At 43.3% G+C, this 20,561-nt stretch overlaps 1 protein-coding gene across 50 annotated transcripts in view; it reads right to left on the bottom strand.

Moving 5' to 3' along the window:
* Positions 1–20,561, bottom strand: part of LDB3 (LIM domain binding 3) — a 148,360-nt gene that overhangs the window by 33,426 nt on the left and 94,373 nt on the right. For 33 of the 50 annotated variants that reach the window (XM_083740332.1, XM_083740369.1, XM_083740357.1 and 30 more), the window contains 2 exons: positions 18,834–18,870; positions 1,789–1,824 (listed from right to left, as the gene is read on the bottom strand). The exons of 6 other annotated variants lie outside the window; for them this stretch is intronic. In XM_083740332.1, coding sequence (XP_083596458.1) covers positions 1,789–1,824; positions 18,834–18,870 — 73 coding nt within the window. Of the gene's footprint in view, positions 1–1,788; positions 1,825–10,043; positions 10,977–18,833; positions 18,871–20,561 lie in introns of those variants that run through there. 11 more of the 50 variants (XM_083740361.1, XM_083740366.1, XM_083740364.1 and 8 more) reach the window with 2 other exon arrangements.

Below are 20,561 nucleotides of genomic sequence, written 5' to 3' on the forward strand. Positions count from 1 at the left end.
GCTCCTTAAAATGGAATAATAATAATAATAATAATAATAATAATAATAATAAATGCCAAGATATAATATTAGGTGCCCAAATAAAACTCCTGGATTTCATAATGAAGAGTGTGGTTTTTCTGACATTTTTGTTGACATCATAGATTCAAAAGCATCTGAAAATATGCCATATTTCCATGGTAAATACATTCTACTACTGGGAAGAGAAAGAAAATAACCACTAGCTTTGTTTTACAATCCCTTGTCCAAGAGTGCACATACTGCAGTGCTTAAATGGGTAGATTCTAGAGCAGTTCTCATGCTTCCAATTGCTCATGAAGTTGTGCAAAGTCCTGGACAATTTATTGTGTGAACAGGAAAATGATAATAGGTGGAATGAAAAAAAGAGAATATTTTTACATGCCACAACGGCAGCTAGACTATTATTAGCTTGGAGCCGGAAAAGTGAAATAGTACCAACAAAAAAGGAATGCCAGGATAAGCTATTTGAATATCTCGAGTTGGCAAAAATGACGGATGCAATTAGGAGACAACCTAACCAAAAATTCCAAAAGAAATGGGGAATCTATAGAGATTATGTAAAAAAACCAGTGTCCCCAAGTAAAAACCTGGATTTGCTTTGATTAATTTTTGCAAACCACACTATGGATTATTAACATAGTTCGTGGAAAATAGGAGAAATAAAGAAAGGATGAAAGGAGCAGTTTAACAAATAGATAAAATAGACCCTCTTAGAGGAAGATGGAAGTCTGTTGGAGAAGAAAAGGAATTAGGATTAAAGAATATGGTGACATAAGTCTGTACGTAAGAACTTATGGATTTGTAGTTGTATGTATGTTTTTGGTATTTTGTTTGATTGTTTTTAATATATCTTCTTTTGTTTGCAATTGTCATTTTATTAATTTGGTGACTTTACTGTTTATGTTTGTCTATTAAGTAAGAACATTAATTAAAAGCAAATCCATATATATGGATTAGGTTTTAATTTTTGTGTGCAAGGCGTTAAAACAGAACTTCCATGAGCTGAAGATGCTCTTTGCTTGCAGAGATGCACTTATGGATCCAACTCAGCCTAGGAGTGTCTTCAGAGAACTGAGAAATCTAGAAACTTGTTATAACTTTCTTTAACTGTCAGGTAAAATGGGAGGTCCAAATACTGAAAAGCAAGAGATTTAAGTTATAAAGCAAAACAGTGAGTCATGAATGGAGGAGATACATGGTGAACGCAGACCAGCTGCACAGTGATAGCTGAACCAACCATATTTCAGCAGTAACATGTGCTGTATAGTACAAAAACACACACACACACACACACACAGGGAAATGGGTGTGACTTGCAAACAGCCCTATTACGTGTCCCCCTCCTAATTCAGCTGTGAAATTTTCAAAGAGAAATTTAGAATGAAAGCACAAGAGAAGAACCATTCTGTTACTTGACCAGAAAATTTTAGGGGGGGGAAATGTAACTAAAAATACTTCTAAATAAAATGGTGCATAATTCCAGTGAATTTACATTTGAAAGGTTAACATCTATCCTGATTGAAACCAAGACCAATCTCTTTCTAGAGGACAGTTTCACAGTGCAGATACCCCTTTTTATCCACTATAAACATGTATTCTAATCTGTTCAAACAGTTCATAAATCAAATAACCCCAAATTTAGGATAAGGTTAAGCGGGCTTCAACCCATTGATGAGCAGGATAACTATTTGCTGGGTGTGACCATTCTGTGTCCGAGGGAAAGCATCTGTAATAAACAGGGGAGTCAAGTCTACAAAAACACATTACCTGTTTTCGGGAGATCCAGCAACATTTTTCTTGCCACTGTGGAAGGAGGGGAATATAGTATGAATACAATTAATGATTGTTCCTGTGGTGGGAGAACTCTTGAATTGTGCTGAAAGGTAGGTGGTGCATGGCTGACTCCAGCAGTTCGCAAAGCAGGGAGGGCCCTTGCTAGGGTCCGGACACAGACAAGGGGCTCCCTGAGAACGCCAGGGAAAACAATTTAAAATGCAGGCCTAATTTCTCATTAGGTGGTACACCTGCATCTGGACTGCCCCACTTCAGACTGCAGGGGAGCTGGGAGCTCCAACAATTCAATGTCTTTCTGTACAAAATATTAGTAAATCCATGCACTTAGAAAGCTAGATTACAAGGAGAAGGGGTCTAATCTAGCCAAGCCTTCTTTCTGACAGGCTAGTTTTCTATGTGGAGGGTTGAGGATTTCTTTGGGGAGGAGGGGGTAGGTTGTATGAAAGAACATTCAGTCCCATGAGTCCCCATCTGCAGTGGTAACTGAAAATTTAATGGATTGAAATTTCAGTGAGAACTAGGCATAAGCACCCCATAAGATAGTTAAGAGAACCCACTGGATATCTATTGGCATATATTCTGTCTAGAGTAAGAATTAGGGTTGAAATGTTTACATTCTCTGCATGTTTGCAGAGAAGTATGACCTATTGTGTCAGTGGGGTTTACTGTCAGGTAGGTCTGCATACTGTAAGTCTTAGTCGATAATTAATCAACCAATTAATTAATCATTCAATCAATTCAAAAGGTGCCCCCCCATTAAGTGGGAAACGCTTTTTCTTTCCTTTCAAAGGCTGTTAATTATTTTAATGCAAATTCCAGGTGGCAGGCATGGTCTTAGAAGATGAGTTCCCTCCGCCCTTCTCTCATAGAACAAAATGCTTCATAGAAGATAGTAACTGCTTGCTATTAGGGATGGACAAATTTGTCAATTTCAGTTTCTCTCAGTTTCCCAACTTTCGGTTCAGTTTGCCCCATTTCTGCACCCATTAGCAAGTGTTTCTTTAAAGCCTACATTAAAAATATGCATTTTCATATGCATTTCTTCTAATATGTGCAGTCTTTGTAGATAAATTTGCCTAATATACACATTTTCGCAAGCAACTTCCTCTACCACAATGTGGCTTGGAATGTTATTTTCATTGATATGTGTATTTTGTGCACACTTTTTTGAATTCACAAAATTCTGAGAAGTGTAGATCTCGAGGGCAGCTAAATCTTGGTTCAGGAAGTGCAAACTAGTTATAGATATGCATCGAAATGCAAGCTGAATACATGTATGGCTAATCTAAATGCGTGGAGAACCTGCGGCCCTCCAGATGTTGCTGGATTACAACTCTTATCATTCCTGACTGCTTGCCCTGCTGGCTGGGGTTGACGGGAGTGGTAGCCCAGCAAAATCTGGAGGCTGTGAACCTTTAATCAACAGCACTACTGTTATGGGAGCAGCTAAAGAGAAACTTTGGTTTCCTGTTTCTGATGTACTTATGTACTTGGTCACTTAATTAAAATTGAAGTGTTTATAAATCAGGTGCTTTGCAGATATACAGTAGGATAAATAGACATATGCATTTAGATCTTTAGTTTTGAGAACTGTCAATCCTTTTTTTAAAAATAGACTGCCATTTTATTGTTTGTTTATTTTTAAATACACACCAGTAAACCCCATGCTCTACCAATACATTGACCTAAATAAATTACTGAGCCATTGCGATGGCACCCAATTACTGGGGGTATAGTATTACATTCCTCCAAAATGCCCATCCTTTGTGAAACACCTAATAGTTGAGCGACTCCATACAGATTTCAGAGTGATGTGCCCAATTGTGTACTAATTGCCACTGACGTCTAACTCTCAGCTTGGTTTCCAGTTCTTGGAATAATTGTGTAGGTGCAGCAGTTTACATCTTTGGATCTCTCCAGAATTGAGGATCCTTCTTGCTTTGTCAAACAGGCACTTAAAGGATAAAGCTTTTCCTTAGGAGCTCTGGCGCGTGATATCAAACACAGGGGAACTGCACACCTGGCAATATCCCACCAATCTATTACTATTGAGAAGATCTATTACTATGAGAAGATGGTCACTATGCCCATGAGCTAGCTATGCTATGCATTCTTCATTTTGAAGCATGAGAATGGAGTCCCCAAATCAAGCATTACTTATTTTCCATTGAAGCAGGGGCATTCCAAACATGGAAACAGCAGTACTTTGGCTACACCAACCCCTTCATCTGTATATCCTCTGAAACTGGCCAGTCCAGGGGAGGTGAGATTCGTGTTCAGCACAGATGTATCAACCAGCCCCAGACTTCAAGTTGGGAATAAGAAATTCTGACCAAAGTTGCCTATCCCCTGTTATGCAGCTATAATATACCACATAAAAGCTGTATGGGCAAGCCCAAGTTATCAATCCACTTGCAAGGTTACATATAGAACAGCAGTCAGGCTCGGTGGTGTGCGAGTGTGTATGTTAGACAAAGTAGTCTGTGAACGAAAAGAAGTGTTAAAATAATATACCAAGAACCAAAGGGCATGCAAAAAACATTTTAAAGATAAACTTCCACACCCATTCAGCTTGGGGGTGCGAGGAAATCTGAAGCAGTTTATTTCCAACGTAGCCAAATTTACAGCAACATAAAGCAAATGATCCAGATCAAAGACAAGACCAAAGATTAGGCTTCTAGCAGCATTAGGCCTCTAAAATTATGGAAAAGGCACCGGGGAGTGGGAATCACTGTAGGCTATGCTAGCCTGAAGGTGAATTTGTTTTATATATCTGTTGCTCCTGTTCCAATGCAATTTTTGGCATCGCCCTGTAACAAGGTCCTTATGGAACTAGTCTGAATGGTGACAATTCCAACTTGATTTTCAGCCTTCCACTATGTATGTGTGGCTTTGATGTTTAAGCTTGGGCCCAGAGATCCCTTGAGCAGAATTTTGCTTACAGGGGATCCCTGCTGGAAGAAGAGGGGCGGCCATTTTGGCTGTTTCCTCCTTCCCCCTACAGCCGCCCTGAAAGGCTGTTCTGTAGGGTTGTGGGGTCTGGGACCCTCCTGGAACAGTGTGGGATCAGTGAAAATCATCCCCTTCTTCCAGTGGAAGCCTCTGTTGGATCTCAGTCCTTTCTGTGACTGTCAGAACGTCAGGTTCCTCAACCCTTTGTGGTGGCTGCAGTGACACCCAGGTCCATGTGCATCTAACTGGAGGAGATCAATAAAATAGGTGTGACTGAGGACAGACAACTGTTTAACAAGTGCACTCAGTAAACTGGTCCTCTGCTTACATACCAGCTTTGCCCACTGCAAGATGATGAGCGAATATACCGTAAACGATAATTTATCACTTAGCAAACTGTCGCAGTGCAATGGATCTTTGCTCCTTATGCTAGTCGTCTGTATCATCCTGAGAAATAGTAAGGAATGTTGGTTTTTTTTTTGCTACTCTTTTGCACTTAAATCTGGAAAGGTAGGTGATTGGCATGATTTTTTACACCACCCGGCAGGGTGATAAAGATGGCCAGCTATTCGAGTGGCAAAATTCATCCATTGGCAACCATCATCTTGCAGTGGGGGAAAAGTGAATCTTAGAGAAATTGTTCTTTTAAGTGTCTGTATCAAAGGAGCTACTGAATGATGACGGCAGGGGAGTTGTGAAATTTAAAATGAGAGAGAATGGCATGAAACAATGCAGGGGGAAAAATACAGTCCCTTACAGCAATGCAGAAGAAAAGGAAAATATTCAGAGTTGTGACAAAAGGAATCAGCAAGTGCAGATCTCAACGAGCAATTCTCTATTCTATTTTGTTTTTAAAACTTTACATGTTAATCTTTCTTGATGTGCTAGCAATGGGCTATATTAAACGGTCGAACGGAAGGACAAAAATTACTGACTATAAACCCAGCTACTGAGCTATAAGTGCTTTCTGGTGCAGATATCAAGGGCCAGTTCACACATGTATGTTCATCACTTGATGGTTAGAGAGCACCAAGGAATGACTTGCATATGCAAAGATGCCATTAAAAACTAATCACTACAGGCAGAACTTCCACTCACCTCAACCACAGTGCTTTTCAATAGTTTGTTCACACATTCAGCTGACGGTGTTCAAGTGCTGAACAATCAAGCATATGAGAACCAGCCCATTTGGCTGCAGTTGATCTACTTGCTACTGCCATCTATTTTCTGAATTATTTTACACTATTTTCCACCCCACCCCCCTTTGGCTCTTTATCATGACAAAGAACTCAGCTAGATTGGTAAAGAAAAAGCGTCTTATATGCATTGTATATGCATTATAACACTGTGACAACACGTTTAACCGAAACGCTTTTTTGATGTGTCTAGATCCAGCCAAAGACTACAAACTTTAGATAATGTTTGGGGATAATGATACCTAGCCTTGTATTAAGTGAATATAATGGGCCATGCAATCCCTAGTGTAATTAGTGAAAATTAGTGAAAAACTTTTGAGCCTAGTAGTCAGATATTACATTATAAGATTGGTACAGGAGAGAGAATGCTTTGGACAGTATGGTTTTATTTCATTAGACGCAACAATTAGGTTGCTGTTATATGTGCAGAATGGGACTCATTCTACAGAGTTGTGGCATTATCTCAGGGCCAGGGCCAAATGTGGCCATCCAGGCCTCTCTATCCAATCTTTGGGACTCTCCCTAGGACATCTGCCTCTCAGGCACAGCACCCTCCCTCAATGACCCTGCCCCATTCCCTCTTTCTGCCCCATCTAACTAAAATATGTCATTGGCTGCAACTGATCTTGCTTGTTTGGGTAAGGAGTGGGGCGATGCACACATGCAAATGTAGAAACTTCTGACTTTTGTGTGGGTGTACAAAGGCGTTACATTTCTTGGTGCTCCACAGAGCTCTGCCTCTGGCCCCTCTGATAGGCAGCACCCCAGGAGAGACTGGGAGAATGGATCTTTCAGACTTTGAAGGGTTACCCATCATTGTTCTAATGGGCAGAGCCTCAGGTAGAATGAGACGGGCAAATGCTGGACGGTTCAACTGCAGGCAGTAGAAGACAGAACACCCCGGTTTCATTTTGCCACCTTACTCTGCATAATGTTGTGATCAGGGCAGGGGGCAGAAAAGTTGCCCTTTCCCCTCAGGCATGAAAAGTTAAGAAACAGAAGCAGCGTTTGCCAAAATGAACAACATATACTTTGCCACAATATTAGCTTGCAAAGCCGACTTTTGTCAGAAGGCATTGTGGTTAGTGCAGATGGAAAGACAACAAAATGCTACATCGGAAACAAAACAATGTGGCAGAAAACTACTATAAACTCACGTGCTAACAGCCAGCGATAAGGAAAGCCAGTCAACTCAAGTCAATGCCAGAGATTCATTTCTGCAACATTAATTAATTTAGTCAAGGCTGTGTGCTCTTTATTTCTGGTCGTTTTCTAAAATTAAAATTCTCCTCCAAGATCGCTGGAATTTTGCTCCAAGAAAAATGGAAGGCTGCAACCCATACCAATTTTTATATATATATGTATTTGCTTATTTTCATAATCAGTCGTAGAGAATGCAGGGTCTAAAAGCTTTATAGGATCTGATTCTTGACAATGGGAGGCACTAAGTAGCCCCCCCCCTTTTGATTTGATATTTCACCAGGCATTTCCCACACTTTTTAAATTAAAAAACAAGCCCAAACTTATACTCACATGGGCCAGAAAATTGCCTTTTTAGGAAAAATAAAAATAAAAATGAAGACCAAAGTTCTCAGGACACTTAATTTGATACTCTCTATAAAATTTGGTGCCCTTTCTGCATTTGCACAAAATTAAGAACTTACACAGCCCTGAATATAATGTTAAGGCAAATGAAAGCACTGGCTTGATGCAGGCCAATAATGAGGGTATATCTGCAGACAAATTAAAAATGGCTTAAGAGTCATCTCCCTAGGGAACTCTAGTTCTGAGAACAGAGAGATCTCAACATCGCCAGCAATTGACAGTTCCCAGGATTCTTTGGGAATGGGGTGGGAAGCCACAGTGGCAAAAATGATTTAGAAATTAAGTTTATAGTGTAGGTATACCCTGAATAGTTTGCTTTGGCCAGCGGGATGCATTAAAGAGAAATAGGTTGGGCTTTCAATCTTGAAAGCTTCAACATGGCACAGAAACAATCCTAGTGGAAGCCTCTTCCACTGGTCCAAACAGGAAGCAAAATTAACAATGTAGGAAAGTACCTGAACTCTCATCCAGGACTCTAATCCAGAATCCAATAAAGACTTGGTAAAGAGTTGTAGAGATGTCTGGCTTGATCCTGATAGCAATAAGTAAGAGCTACCAAAGCTGCACTATTTGTCCCCGTGGAAGCAATTGCCTTTTCTGTATACTTTTACATCAAAAGCCTCAAGCGTTTCCTCTCCTGTGGAATGTTTGCAGGGTAGTCTTTACACCAAAGCAGCACCATCTTCCTAAACACCTTGCGCCCTTAGCCCACAATTGAGCTTGCAATTCAGAAGCATACATCTGAAGCGTCCATGATGTCCTCACTGGGGTTTTCTCAAAAAGCATTTACTCTCAGCGACAGCCAGCACAATCAGGGCTGGTTCTAAGGGGGTGAAGGGCCCAGGGCAAATCACACTGTGTGTACCCCATTGCCTTGACCTCCCTCTGCTCTGCCACCCCTCTTCCTCTCCTCACCTCCCCCCCCCAGCTAACATTTCCCCCTTTCCTTCTCCTTTACTGGTGAGAATGGCAGTAAGCCCCCCCTCCCTCCCTGCCTTGTTCTAGGAACTCAGAAGGCAGAGACCCTCCTTGGGTGGGTGAGAGACAGATGGGCTGCTGGCTGTGGCACTCAACATGCCCCCTCCCCATCCAAGCACAAGGCCAGGTCTGGCCCCAGCCCCTCTCCCTGGCCCAGTCCCACCAGGGATGTCCCCGACCACAGTGGTCTCTCAAGGTTCTGTTTTAGAACATTGACTGCAGTGTTTTATCATCCTCTGCCCAAGCATGTGCCATTTTAAAAAATTAACTTACCAGCTAAATTTCTACCCACGCTGCCTCCCAAAAGAAGCCTTCCTTAACTGTCATGGCTACAACTGGGACTTATAACTGGCAAGAATGCGGGAGGGAGAGGAGGGGTGATTTGAAATGCAACTGTGAAACTATCATATTCAATTTCCCCTATGGAAAAGGCAAGGTGTTGGGGATTGAAAAAAGCACAATGGGAGAATAATGAGGCACACAGAAAGGTTCTTAATAGTAAAGATAGAAGCTAAGAGGTCACCTTAGTCAGACCACTGGTCAGACAGGTTAGAATAATAGAATTGCAATGCAGGGATCTTTCACCCAACATATGGCTTGACCTCACAACCCTTAGATCATGAGTCTCATGCTATATCAACTGAGCTATCCCACTTGGGTTCCTCTGTATCAGCTACAATGACTAGCTCTGGTTTTCCATGGTTTCAGACAGGCATCTTTCCCATGGCTATGTGGAGATGCCAGGGAACCTAGAACTTTTTGTATGCAATGTTGGTGCTGTATGACTGAGCGGTGTCCCTGTCCCACTGAGCCATGGCTCTTCTCCTGGGCTAGAGTTGTGGAGATGGGTCTGCAATGAGTGCTAAATACTCACAGACAAAAATAAATAAGGAATCTGTACTCAACCAGGCAGAAAAACTGCAAAGCCAGTACAGATTTAGTCATTGCGGGAGGACGGAGGGGAATCAGTGGTTGTAGCAATGCATTTGTACATCTGTTCAGCCGTGGGCGTAGCCAAAGGGGTGGGCAGGAAGGGGCAGCTGCCCTCCCCCATCAATAAAAGTAAATAAAATAGCTAACTGAGGTTCTGCCCCCCACTAACAAGAGGCCTGCTCCCCACTAACAAAAATTCTGGCTACGCCAATGCATTCGGCAGCTCTGAACTCTGTCAGGAGAGATTGGCTGTTGTTGTCAAAACAGCTTGTCTAGCAAGAAAGAGAGACTGGGCAGGCCTAAATGGAGCCCCATGTTCTCTTCCCCAACAGCTGTTTGGCACAATGCCTTATCTTTCTGACTGGTGGTTGTGATATGCTATACACACGTAGCCCTGTCTGTGTGCAAGTTTCCTTAGCCTCCAAACTGGATTGCTATTTGGCTCTGTCCTTTCATATTTACAGCAATTAAGGATAGAGGATAAGAAGACAAGTTCTCTAATAAAGGAGACTTTAGATGTTACGAAGCAAGATAACTTAAGGTAAAAAGGCACGTAAGGTCATCTGTTTTTTAGAGTCTTTATTTCAGGTCAACCACACTGCTATATACAGAGAAAACTGGGTTTCAAAGCAACTGCAATACAGAACAGGCAAAGTTTTGTCTAAAAGTTATGCCATGCTTTTTAAAAATCCAGCAGACAATTTTTCCTCATATTTCCTCATTTCTTCCAGGCCAACATTACAAGGTTTTGCTATCTTGTGCCTTTTGCTTCTCTAATTCCTGAGCTACCACCTCCCACTTTACACTCACAGCAAGGTTCAGGTTTCAAAGGCGACACCTTAAGCCTCAGCGCTTAAAGATATGCCACAGACAAGGAAAAAATAAATTAAAGCCTGGACATCAAATGTCTTATCTAAAATGACATCATTGAACTACGCCAACTAAGAGGTCTACATATTTGGCAAACCCAAGCCCTGGGCACACTTTCCATTCCAACTTCCTATTTCCAGTTTTATTTAATCTGCAGGAACATACTCTGGAGCTATTTTATATATAAATATACTTGCTTGCAGAAATCTGCCCATCTCCCTGTTTCATTTACATTAGTTAAAAGCTAGAAATTATAATAGCTAAGCCAGTCAGCATTTTCAAGCTACACTATACGTGTGGTGAAGGCCAATCTAATCCATTTTACAATTCAGAGGACTTACAGGATGGTGGAGGGAAACCAGCAACAGAAAGCAAAAGACAAGCACTTTGAGAAAAACAACCACACCCAGTGTTATGCCTTCCTAGTGTATCAATATACGGAATACTCCTAGGCGCTAACTCAGGAGAGCAGTTTATTCTTTATAGAGCAGGTCTGTCTTGCACATTTGTTTACTATTCATAGGATTTATTTAGCTTTTGACATTAAGGATTTGCGCCGAAAGGCCGTGATGCCAGTTGCGCAATTTCGCAAAGCGTGGGCTGTTACGTTCCGTTTCAAACCTTTCCCTGTGGCATGAAGAAGGAGACAGAGGGAGAGAGAAAGAGAGGGAGAAAGAGAAGGAGAGAAAAAGGGAGAGGAGGAAGAAAGAAAGAAAGGGGTTAGGGACAGTGGCTACCGCTCCCCTGCCTTACAACTAGGGCAATGGCAATTTATTTGGATTTAAGTTGCCTCAAAAATCAGTGCAAAAGAGAAAAGAAAAGGACAAAAAACAACACCACCACCAATGAGCCTTTTGAAGAAAAATTGGGGTAGTTTTTCATTTTAAAATGCTCAGCTTAATTTAAACACGAATTCCTGCCCCTTAGTCTGAGTTTGGCTTGGCTTGACAGGGCTGCTTTTGCTAGGAACTCATAAGTGTATAGCCTCATCATTTTCCTGCCAGCAAATTTCCGTCTGATTAGGCGGCAGAGGTTTTACAGCATGCAAGAACAAAAGCGAACAATTTAAAGCATTCTAGCAACTAAGTAAGCGTACGGTAATTCATATCCAACGCACACCAAACATAAATCTCAGCAGCTGTTTAACAGATATTTTCCGATTTCTGTTATTAAAGTGTGAATGATTAGAACAGCCTTACACCAACCTGGTGCCTTCCAGCTCCCATCAGTCTCAGCCAGGTTAGGGATGATGGGAGTTTGAGTCCAACAGCTTCCAGATGACACCAGGCTGGAGGAAGCTAGACCAGAACTAGCACAACAAGCTTTGGGTAAGCTCAGAGGCAGAATATTTGACCAAGATGTTTTGGCATCTAGGACAGAGAATCCAAAGGCATCCCTCTTCCAGTAGAAGGGAAGATAATATATCAACAGTGCAATCCTATTCAAGTTCCATTGAGCTCAATGGGCCCTACTCCCAGGTAAGTGAGGATATAGGGCTGCAACTGGAATAACGTGCAATTTGACACCCCAAATTGCAGGCCTATAAGTGGCTGCTTCACTATGTACAGGTATAATTCTGAAATGTGTCTGTTAACCCCTATGAGATTCAGGGGCTCTCAGCAATCTTTCCACAGATGTTAAAAATGCACAGAATCTGCCACGCATCCTACAACTCTGTGGATTGATCTGTGCCAGTAGTTTAGTGGGACAACCCTACAGAGGTGGGAAAATTAAGAGAGATAGGTGAACGAGAACGAAGAAGAAGAAGAGGAAGAAATAATTCATATGATTATCTCAATGTTTGTTTATCTGTTAGTAAGTTGTTTACAAAGAAGTCGTCCCTGGAGCCCCAAAATATCCTTATTTTGATGCAGCACTGGAGCATGAAACTGGTGAGATGAAAGAAAAAGCACACCCCTGTTCATATGTTATGCTTTCTCCAGATGAGGTTCAGTAAAACATGATGAAATGGAAAGCCCTTTGAATTGAACTTGGTTTTCTTTCTTTTATTTTGCCAAAGAAGCCAGATTTGTGGATTTGAAGGGATAGGAATTTGTAGATGGGTTTGCTTTCCCCAGAAACTGGAAATTCTTCCCTGTGTACAATCTCCCTGGGAGAGTTCACTCTAAATGAGCAATATGGGTTGAGGTGGTCTAAGTACTTATCACAGTCTGCTATGCTATTGAGGTAAGACTGAGTGATGCCCCTTTCCCTGTATCTCAACACCAGATCTGACATGTTGTTAATTGCGTGGATATAATTAACAGGTACGCTTAAAAACAAATGTAAGCAGTAGCTGCACTCCTAACATAAAACTAGACAACGGGATAACAGCCACACGGGTGTTAATTGTGTGAATAAATTGATTGTGCCCAAGCAGCAGCAGCAGCACTGCAAAGGGTTGGGGTCCAAATTGCTGTGGTCCAAATAAAAACTGTCCCCACCACCAAACGTCCGTATGGAGAGAAGCCTCCATTGGCGCCTATGGAGGCTATCTGACTGATGCAAATGGCAACTTTGAGGGATCAATTTCCATTGAGATCATGGCAAAGAGGGAGGTTCCCCTTCTCTATAGTACAGCTTGCTACCATGCCAATGGTTTCTCCTGGGTCCTAGTGTCTGCCTTTCTTTGGCTGCACACAGGGGGCTGACAGGACTGAGTGGAAGCAGCCAAGAAAGCTTGCTGGTGCCTCCCCACATATGACCTTTGAACTCCCTCTCCACTGGCATTCAGCTGACATGCCACATTGATGTGGCTTTGCTCTTAAGTCTGTCATGGCAAAAAAGTGTAGGGGAACATGCAGGATTCTAACTGGCTACCACTCTGCTACCAGAAAGTGGGTTCATGATTCAGGATTGGTGGCTTGTTTCTAAGTAACATATGAACAGGACCTTGGTTACCGTCAAAGCCGAAAGAAGCACAAACAACAAACAGAATAAACAGTGGAAATCAGCCCTTGAAAAAAGGCTTTGCAGGCGATACACAAAGCACAGGCATATTGTGGGGTCCTACTAATGTACCATTTGCAAGGCATGACTCCCCATCCTAGTAAACATGGAACGCCCTCCAAGTGGTGCCATCAGGCCAGGACTTTAGGGCAGCCCAACTCAGCGCAGGAGGGCCTGCAAATGTAGCATGGGCTGGCTAACCTCATTTGGAAGAAAGTGAAGGGATGCACAAAGTCACCCTAAAGGGAAGAGCCTTCCTGCCTCCCCTGTAACACTACTATGTCCAGAAACTAACTCAACCAGTAGAGGATGGTCCATTAGGGCACCTGGGGCACTACCCCATCAACCTCAGTCTTCCCCAGCCAGTATCCACCTGCCTAACCACTCCAGGGGTGGTTCTGCTGGTCAGCAGAGAGAAGGGCATGGACAAAACCAGAATTAGCTGCCTCTGCCTGTCTCTGGCGCCACCTACTGTTAACCTCCCTTCCCAAGAGGCACCAGCCAGCATTGCCACGGGCCCCCATCTCAAGCATCCTCTTCACCCTTTGTGATGTTTCATGGTGTTCTGGAGTTAAGCCGAGCTTTTCCTCACCTGTAGTCAGTGGCATGGAGTAGGGGCAGGGAAACGCACAGCATAATTGCACCCACAGGACGCTATGTATTGAGGAGGGGAGATGGGAACTCAGCACATGCCTGTCCCATGAGCCTTATAACATGCAGCTCTGCCCCTGGATGACTCCAAAGCTTCAACAGTCCATGGCTATCTGCACATCATACCTTTAAAGCATCTTCAAGGGACATCCCTCCCCAGAAAAAGTATTGGGGGCATTGTAGTTAACTAAGGGCTATTGGGGTGTGAGGGGTGAACTACACTGCCCGGTATTCTTTGAGGGAAAGACTGTGCTTCAAATGTGCTTTAAAGGTACAGCATGCATGCGGTCTGTAGGTGGGAGGGTCGGCTGAAGACCAGAGGTGCCATCTTCTTAACGGGATTAAGGGGGCCCCATATGCAACACCATGTGATGCCAAGACGCCATGTGCATGACACCCTGACGTCGCATAACGCAAGAAGCCAGGGGGCAGAAATTGCCTTGGCCCTTGGCAATTGTCGCCCATGTGCCAGCACCTCTCCTGCCCCACTTGCCCTCACTGGCAGCCCGGCTGCCTTTCAGCAGCCTTCCGTGGGTGTGTGCGAAGCTCTGCCAGTGTGGTGTAGTGGTTAAGAGCAGTAGTCTCGCAATCTGGTGAACCGGGTTCGTGTCTCCACTCCTCCACATGCAGCTGCTGGGTGACCTTGGGCTAGTCACACTTCTCTGAAGTCTCTCAGCCCCACTCACCTCACAGTGTTTGTTGTGGGGAGAAAGGGAAAGGAGAATGTTAGCTGCTTTGAGACTCCTTAAAGGGAGTGAAAAGAGGGATATCAAATCCAAACTCTTCTTCTTCTTCTTCTGCCTGCCTAACAGCAGCACAAAAGAGCCCACAGGGGACCCAGAACTCCCCAGCCTGCCACACCACAGATGCTCCTTGAAAAGCAGAGCTGGAGGCGCACAGCCCCACCAAGCTGCTTACCTCCCCATTCAGACAGGCTCCACTCTGGTCCTCCCTGTCTGTGCTGCCAACTCTCAACCCCGGACTCGCAGAGCCCACAGCAAAAGCATCCTTGCGACGCTGCAAGGAGCCAAGGGCAGAGCCGAATGCCCTTTGAAGTTGGGGACGGGGTGCTCTGCTTGCTCAAAAAATATTTTTTTTGGGGGGGGGAGTGGAAACTGTCTCGGCCCCTGGGAGTTGGCACACCTGCTGAAGACCTGCTGAGGCAAAGGGCAAGGTGGTGCCTCCTCCAATCTTTCCATGTGCAAAAGCCGTATGGGTTGGAAGCTGACTCTTACTTCAACTTCAGCACAGAAAAATACCCTCCCCTGTGCCTGAGAGCAACAGACTGGCTTGTGAGGTGTAGAACAGGTTGTGTGGCGAACAGAGGTCTCTGTCCTCCAACTTGATCTCCCTGCCACACAACTCCTCCAGCACAGGTTAGCTGAGGCGTCTGCCTCATTCTCCTTAATGACTCTTTCTCTCTGTGGCATTTATTTAGTGCACAGTTTTCTAGCTAGGCTGCTCCAAATCAAATTAATAGGAGTCTCCCAAAAGACAGCATTTTCTTTTAGAAAGAAAAAGTTACACACACACACACACACACACACACACACACTCAGCCCATGTCAAGATATCTCCCTCTGTCTTGGCATGATAAAGAATTCAAGAGATGTCATTAGAGAAAGGCAAACTACTTCACAATTCACTGAATAATTCATGGCAACCCCATAACAAAGGAAAATATTACAGTAAATGGGAACTTTACAATCTGAAGCACCACATACTCTCATTCTGAGAAAAGGCCACGCATTAACAGTGGCTGGGGCTGGTTATGGAGTGTCAGTCCCCAGGCCCAAGAGTGAAAAAATGCAGTTATTTTCTTTTTTTACTCTGGAACTCCAGAGTTTTTGAGTGGAAGACTATAAAGAAACAGGGAGTTCCGTGGAGAATCATCCAGCCCTTCCGATTTCCCACAGCGAATGAAGTTGAAATACAGAGGCGACACAGCAACAGAGAATAGTATTCATGTGCTAATTAGCAAGCAGATTGACTCTTACACTGACAGTCTGAAAGGACTTATTTTGATTTTTGTTTTCATCCATCTATGGCAAGCTTCCTCAACCAAATGCCCTGCAGATGTTTTGGACTATGACAGCTGCCTGGGGCTAATGAGAATTGTAGTGTAAAACATCTGGAGGCCGAGGCTGGCACAAGGGCAGGTCAATTTTGAAGAGCCACCACAAGGAGGCATCACCCCACAACTGTTGCATGAAAGTCTACCTGCACAGCCTGAAAGCAGCAGAAAGCAAACATTTCCCAAGATGGGAGAGTATTGCATGGATGGAGACTTTTGCAAGTCCATTTTACTAGCTAAATACTGATGAAAAATATATATTGTTTAAAAAACTCATTAATGGTCTTAGGCCTCCTCTCTGAAGACCACATACAGTGAATACTGGAAGAATTACAGATTGCGGTTGCCACAGGCTCTCCCACAAGCCCATTGCTTTGGAGGAGGCCATGTTGTACAAAGTTAAAGACTCCACTATAACTATACTACTAACAGCATTTGGGAGTTTGACACAGCACTCCATTTTTGTCTAGCCAACTTTTTGGAATGATGGGTGAATGTGTCTGGTAGTCTATGTTGGATCAGGACATAGCGTACCACTGCAGCAGCCCCTTCTTCTATGGTTTAAAAACCTGCTACTTTGACCACAAATCCTTCTTGGTCTTCTTTTTAAAAATGAATCTGCAGGCTCAGGATAGTACTGACTGAATGTGTAAATGCCTACTTTAACCTTCTGGCCCATCATGCCCAAAGTCACGGTGTTCACCAGCGGCTGAGCACCCCTGGCAATCATAGTTTGAGAAACAAGTGACATGCACGAGGCTGACAACATACAGCACATGACGCATAGAGTATTGTTACGTACATTCAACAAATTACGGAGTCTTCTATAAACGGATGCATCTGCCCATTTCCCCTTCTGGGAACAAAAACTATCATTCCTGACTTTCAACTTCAGGGGTTTTAAACTGAACCTTTCCTTTGTTGGCCAGCGCAAGCTCTTTGAGGAATATATTTTGCCTTCAAGGGCATGCAAAGGAACAACAAACAGTCTCATATTAATGGGTCAGATTGTGTTACTTGTGAAAACATCTCAAATCCTGGGGAACTGTACAGAATCCAAAATACTTAACTGGTGCAGAAGCTATTGCCTTAGTTCATACAGGAGTCTTAAACAGAGGCGCTACATGGTAAGGAGCCTCTAAGGCAGTGGTTCTCAACCTGTGGGTCCCCAGATGTTGTTGGACTACAACTCCCATCATCCCTGAGCTCTGGCCTTGCTAGCTAGGGGTGATGGGAGTTGTAGTTCAACATCTGGGGACTCACAGGTTGAAAAAGGCTGCTCTAAGGTGACTGTTTCTACAGTCCCACTCAGAGTCCCCATTCCAGCCCTACTGCCCCCTTGAGCACCCTGTTCTCCTTCCTGGAAGGAGGTGGGTGGTAGTGCCAAAAGAAAGATGGAAGGAAGCTTTTCTTAGGTGGCTGTAGCAGTTGTCGGAGCTGCTACAGGAACCCAGAGTGTTCTCATTATGCAGAGGTTCTGTTTAGAGTTCCTGTGCGAACCAAGTCAGAAATGAGATGTTACAGTAAGTCAGCTACAATCAGAATATCATTCAGCAGAGTTCCAAGGGATGTGCATTTTCTGGTGCTACCCAGTGCATATACAGCAGGTGTAGATGCAGTGGAAAAACCCACATGTGTGGATGTCACACATGGCAATCTACATGCAGAGATGGCGCACTGATTCTTATGGAATGCCTTCCATGTGCGAATTTTGCAACATGTGATGCAGTCCTCCAGCCTGTAAGCATTCTGCTAAAACAGAAGAAGCCAGTCTATAGACTAAGCGTCTGAGAGATAAGCAAAGCTCCAGTTTCATAAACGCCTGGCACTTGCAACGGAAGGCGAATGGCAGCCAAATGTACCTGCAAACATACATCTAAAAATTTTCTGTTGGGTGTGTGCTTTAGAAATGGGGATATGCATGGAAGAATCACAGGGATGAAACATCAACAAAAGCAAATCTGCAGCAGCACAGTGGGACTCTGGTGAGGCAACATTATAAAACCGACTGCAATCCCAAGACCCCGCTAGAAGAATATGCTCAGGGAGGGAGAGCTACGCAAAAAGAGAGTAGACTAGGATCCAGAATTATCTACTCCAGACAGCCACCAATAAACTGAATGTAGGAACAAGGTGAATCCTGCAGCCTATTCAAGCTGGACAAGCACAAGTAATGGATTAATATTTGAGCTTCTGTGAGACAGAATATGTGAAAATGGACAAACACTTTACTCTAGTAGCAAAAGCAGTCCTGTATGCTCATACTGCATTATTATGAGAAGAAACAAACCAAATAATCTTGGTTGGGTTTTTGCTTTTCCCCGCTTTAGTTTCCATTAAAACAAACTTTAGGTGTATTATTCATATTGTTGGGAACAACTCCTGTACCGTGATCATCTGTGCATCTCCATTGAAACAAGTGCCAATCACAAGGTCATCCAAATAAATTGCTCATTAAAATTTCAAGACTAGCCACACCATCTTATTACATTTCCATCCACTTAACACAATTTAGGGCAGTCACATGCACACTGGCTCATGGGGGGCTGTCACACAAAATAATCCCACCACAAACAAATGGGAATCCCTTGTGCAAAGGGCACGCCCACTGAAATTAGGCCACTTCCCCATCTATTCCACCTAGAGACTCTTTGTTAAGCCAACAGCACTTTCATTTTAGTGGTTTGAGTAAATGTAGTAGGCTTCTTAAGAACTAAATTTTCATAGTGTTCAAATTAATGCCAGTTTAGAGCACTAAATATTTGTTATCAGTAAAGAGAAGGCCATAGTACTTGCTGCTAGTTGCCTACCTTGATCTCCTCAGGGCATCTTCATCTGGATCTTGCACTGCAGATGAGAAATTGACTCCATTAGAGAGGAAAAAACAAACAAAACAACTAGGTGGAGATTACAACCTAAGTACAAAGGGAGCAGGAACTGGTAATTCAGATTCTCTAGGGGTAAATGACACCTTGCATGGGAGATCTGTGATTGGCTCTCCCAATGCTGGCAGGTGTGAATTTCTATTCAGTGGTTTGAATTAAAATAGAAAAAAAACCTACTTTGAATTTCTCTTCCTTTCTGAAATCTGGTTAAAGTGTTAGCTTATTCTTCGTGCTTTAAAAAATAAATAAATCAGTTTTCAACTAGAACACCACTTAGGATTTTCTATTTATGTGTGATTTCAATTCACACTGTTACAACTGGAGGAGGAATAAATTTGTTGGTCTTAATATCTCTTAAGAACCAAAGAAAGAAATTGCAGGATGAAAGGAGGAGTGACCATGATTAGACTTGTATCAGCAGCAACTTCCCCCCATTACACCTTAACTTGACATTTTGGAATCTTTTTGTTACACTGGCATTTCATTTCAGTCAGCATGTTGTGTCTGAAATGTTAATGTTTTGATTTTGTAAACTATCCTTTGCTGTCCCTTTACCATCTAATTTCAGATTTGCTTTTGGAACAGACACAAAACTGGTAGCCCTGCTGGATGATTCACACCCAGATACCAACAGGGGATAAACTTTTCTGCTGACCTTGTTCCTATCTAAGGGTACTGCCTGGCATCATACAGTTCTCATGGACAACTGGAACATCAGGTCACTGTGTCAGGGCTTCCTTACCAGTGATTTTATTTTCATCTGTCCAATTTGATGCAGAGGGTAACCACTGGAGAGGCTTGCTAGGCCCCATGGCAATTGGCATGGGGCACTCCTTAGGCTCCAGAGATCTTTAACTCAAAGATGGCTGAGAGATTATCTGGCCCTTTGGAGTAGGTTGTCATCAATATATTGATGACACCCAGCTCAATACCTGGGATGCTAAGGCAACTTAACTTAAACAAGGTCATGGAAGTAATATTCCCAGTCCTATTCTCTGAGCTGCAGCCACCTGCACTCCTGAAACACTTCTCCAGAGGGTCAGGGGCCCTCTTGAACAATGAAACCAGTTGGGCAAACCTCCACCCAATTTTGGACAACCTTCCCTTCCCCAGCAGATTGCCAAGTGAATTATTTGTGCCCTGGGGGAATTAAACATGCTGACAATCAATATGATGGTTGTCATGCCATCAACGCAGACTCATGGCCTTGATATTATCCTGCATCCTTTTTCATATGTTGGTAGCTATGCTTCTGCAACAGCATTATGACAGTTATGTCTTCTGCACAGACTGTGTCCCCTCTTGGCAAGGACCCTGCCATGTTGATACACGCTTAAGTACCGCCTAGGCTTGGCTACTGTAAAACATTTTGTGTGGGACTGCCCTTGAAGATTATTCTAGCGTGGTGTAACATGCTATAGTCCAACTCTTATGAAATGTCAGGAGATGGGAACACGCTCAGCCTTTGTTTTATTTTCCAGCCACGCTGGCTGCAGTTCTTCTCCCATGCCCAATTCAAGGCACATAAGAAGTTGTATATGGCATAGAATCGACATACCTTAATGATGGTATCTCTCTGTATCCATCCTCCTGCAAGCCTTCAACGTCATCTCAGGCCCTCTTTCAGTTGCCATCTATTCATAAAATCAGGCC

This window comes from Podarcis gaigeae (genome assembly GCF_964106915.1).
Source record: "Podarcis gaigeae genome assembly, chromosome: 5".
In the NCBI taxonomy this organism is placed as follows: Eukaryota; Metazoa; Chordata; class Lepidosauria; order Squamata; family Lacertidae; genus Podarcis; species Podarcis gaigeae.